Genomic DNA, 2,778 nt, shown 5'->3' on the forward strand with positions numbered 1-2,778 from the left:
CTACCTTGAGTACTTATCTTAAAAACCAGAATTTTCTCATTAGTTCGGCCGATCCTTCCTTCTTCCATTACCACAAGGATCATCTTCACATATATATTCTGGTATATGTTGATGGCATTCTCATCACCGGCAGTGATTCCTCTTCGATTACTACTTATAGATCTTCAACAAAGATTTCAAACCCGGAATCTTGGTCATTTCCAAATTTCTTGGCATTGATTTCCATCGTTCTGCGGCCGGTTATCATCTTCATCAGCATTCATACATTCAGGATCTTCTACATACGGCCTCGATGACCAATTGCAAACCTCTACTTACACCTCTACCCTCCAAGTATCCTGTTGATCTGAATCTTCAGCTACCGTTTGGACAACCGGATCTATTTCGTAAACTCGCTGGTTCACTGCAGTACCTCACATCGACACGGCCGGATATAGCGTTTGCTGTCAACAAGTTGTGCCAACATATGCACAATCCCCTTCTGCTTCATTTTCAACTGCTTAAACGCGTCTTGCGTTATTTAAAAGGTACCTTACACCATGGCCTCTTTCTTCCCAAAACGGACCTGTTTCTCTTTGCCTACTCCGACTCTGACTGGGCGGGTGATCAACTCGATCGCAAATCAACTACTGGCTACTGCATATTCTTAGGAACTACTCTTCTTTCCTGGTCCGTTAAAAAGCAAACGACAGTTGCCCGCTCATCAACTGAAGCAGAATACCGTTCCATGGCGGCTGCCGCCGCCGACCTCATCTGGACCAGACGGCTATGTGAAGACTTTCAGATTAACCTCTCTTCAACTGAGCTCTTTTGTGACAACATCTCTGCAATGTCAATAGCCTGCAATCCCATTTTTCACGCTCGAACCAAGCATATTGAGGTGGATCATCACTTTATACGGGACTGCATTCAATCAAACCAGATAACAGTTCGTCACATCTCTACCACCGATCAGCCGGCGGACATCTTCACCAAGTCTTTATCATCCGCTCGCCTTTTCAACTTACGCACCAAGCTTCTTGTTCTCCCGACCATCAGCTTGCGGGAGGGTGACATGGTTACTGCATCCCGCACTAAACCCAAATTATTAACACAAGATGGAGCAGAGCCCGTCGGCGTACAGCAGACCCGTTATCCATCTTCTCCTGCCATCCGACTACTTTATAACTGTCAAGGGGCAATGATGTAATTGCACCAAGCAACTCTTTCACTTATTTATACCAATGTAATCAGTTTAGTTATTGAAATGAAATCATCCATTTCACTGTTCATCTTCTTCCTTGCTTACTTAGTTCGTGATGGTGTTCATCGGTCTACATGATCTCTTCAATAATATAAATAAAATGTTCCAATTACTGCATTTAATGTAAGTTTCATATCAGCTACTGTGATTCTCCATTTATACTAACAATATCATATTCTTTAACAAGAAAATAATCAAAATATATAACCTGTATTACTTGCTTAAATTTATTCCAAGAACATCTTCAAGCATGCTTCTTCTTCTTCTTCTTCTTCTTCTTCTTAATAAGTTCTAGATTTTAAAATATTCATTCTTATATTCTTACATACACCAAATATAAACAATAAAAACGTACTGCCTGGATCATGCCATTGTTGGGCCCATCCATGCTTTCTCCCAACGAGCTTATGCGCGACTTCGAGTTCCCACTTGACTTTTTTGCTTCGTCCACATACTGCTTGAATCCAGGGCTGTCAAAATCGGGTCACGGGTCGGGTTAGAGTCGAACCCGGAATTGACCCGACACTAGTTGACCCAGCCCAAACCCGACCCGTTTTTGCATACATGTCAGCTTTTTAACCTGGAGCCGACCCGCACGGGTTGCCGGGTTGATCCGACCCGATCCGTTGTAGGATGAGGCGTCAGCTACTCGGCGAGTTGACAACGATAGCAAGACTTGACACGACGGCGAGCACTCGGGATAGAACGGGCACTCAAAGCAACGGTGACGCGAGCACTTGATGCGACACAGATAGACACGGTCAGCACGGGCACTCGACGTGACGGTGGGCATACTCAATCAACGTAGACGCGACGGTGTGTTGAACTCGAACCTGACTCGTTTCACAAATGGGTTGAACCTAACCAGAAATTTTCGGGTAGGGTTCGAGTATGATTTTCGAGTCACGTCAAACATTGACACCCCTACATGGATCTGTTAATGCTCTCACTTATGAGCTCTATCAGATCTCTCCTTTATTGGGTACATCAATACCTTCTCTCAAGTATAGCTATTTTGCTATACTATGTGATAATGAAAGTTAAAATTAAATATATAAATTCGAATATTTTAAGTCTTATATAACCTTCATTTTCTTAATTACTTTTGAATTGAACTGTTAACAATTCTTAATTAAGTGGTGAAATTTTATATTCTTCTTGCTTAGTGCATAAACTCTTCTAATTATTGCTTTAATAAGATCTCGTCATTATAATGATAGTTTGCTTCTTCTCCAAGACTGCAATGCTCAACGATTCTTATTCCTGCTGACCATTTCTCTTTTCAAAACATGGCTTTTGGTGGGATGGAAACAAACGCTTTTGACTAATTATTTTTAATTTGACTAATTACACTTTAATTGTCGTTTAATGGGATAATAATCTGATTTTAGGTTCAATGCATCTATGATATTGACCTTCTTAAGTTGACTGAGATTGGTGGTCTAAGTTGCAATCAATTTTCTATTTTTAACTTGAGCAATACTTCTTCAACAGCACACTGAAAATAATAGAAAGAAATTAGATTCGAATATGAT

General features: G+C 41.0%; 1 protein-coding gene across 1 annotated transcript; it reads left to right on the forward strand.

Moving 5' to 3' along the window:
* Positions 1-292: 292 nt before the first annotated feature.
* LOC110108430 (uncharacterized mitochondrial protein AtMg00810-like) lies at positions 293-1,189 on the forward strand. The gene has a single exon (XM_020839059.1). The coding sequence runs from the start codon at positions 293-295 to the stop codon at positions 1,187-1,189; it is 897 nt and encodes a 298-aa protein (XP_020694718.1).
* Positions 1,190-2,778: the final 1,589 nt, after the last annotated feature.

This window comes from Dendrobium catenatum, unplaced genomic scaffold (genome assembly GCF_001605985.2).
Source record: "Dendrobium catenatum unplaced genomic scaffold, ASM160598v2 fragScaff_scaffold_1221, whole genome shotgun sequence".
NCBI lineage: Eukaryota > Viridiplantae > Streptophyta > Magnoliopsida > Asparagales > Orchidaceae > Dendrobium > Dendrobium catenatum.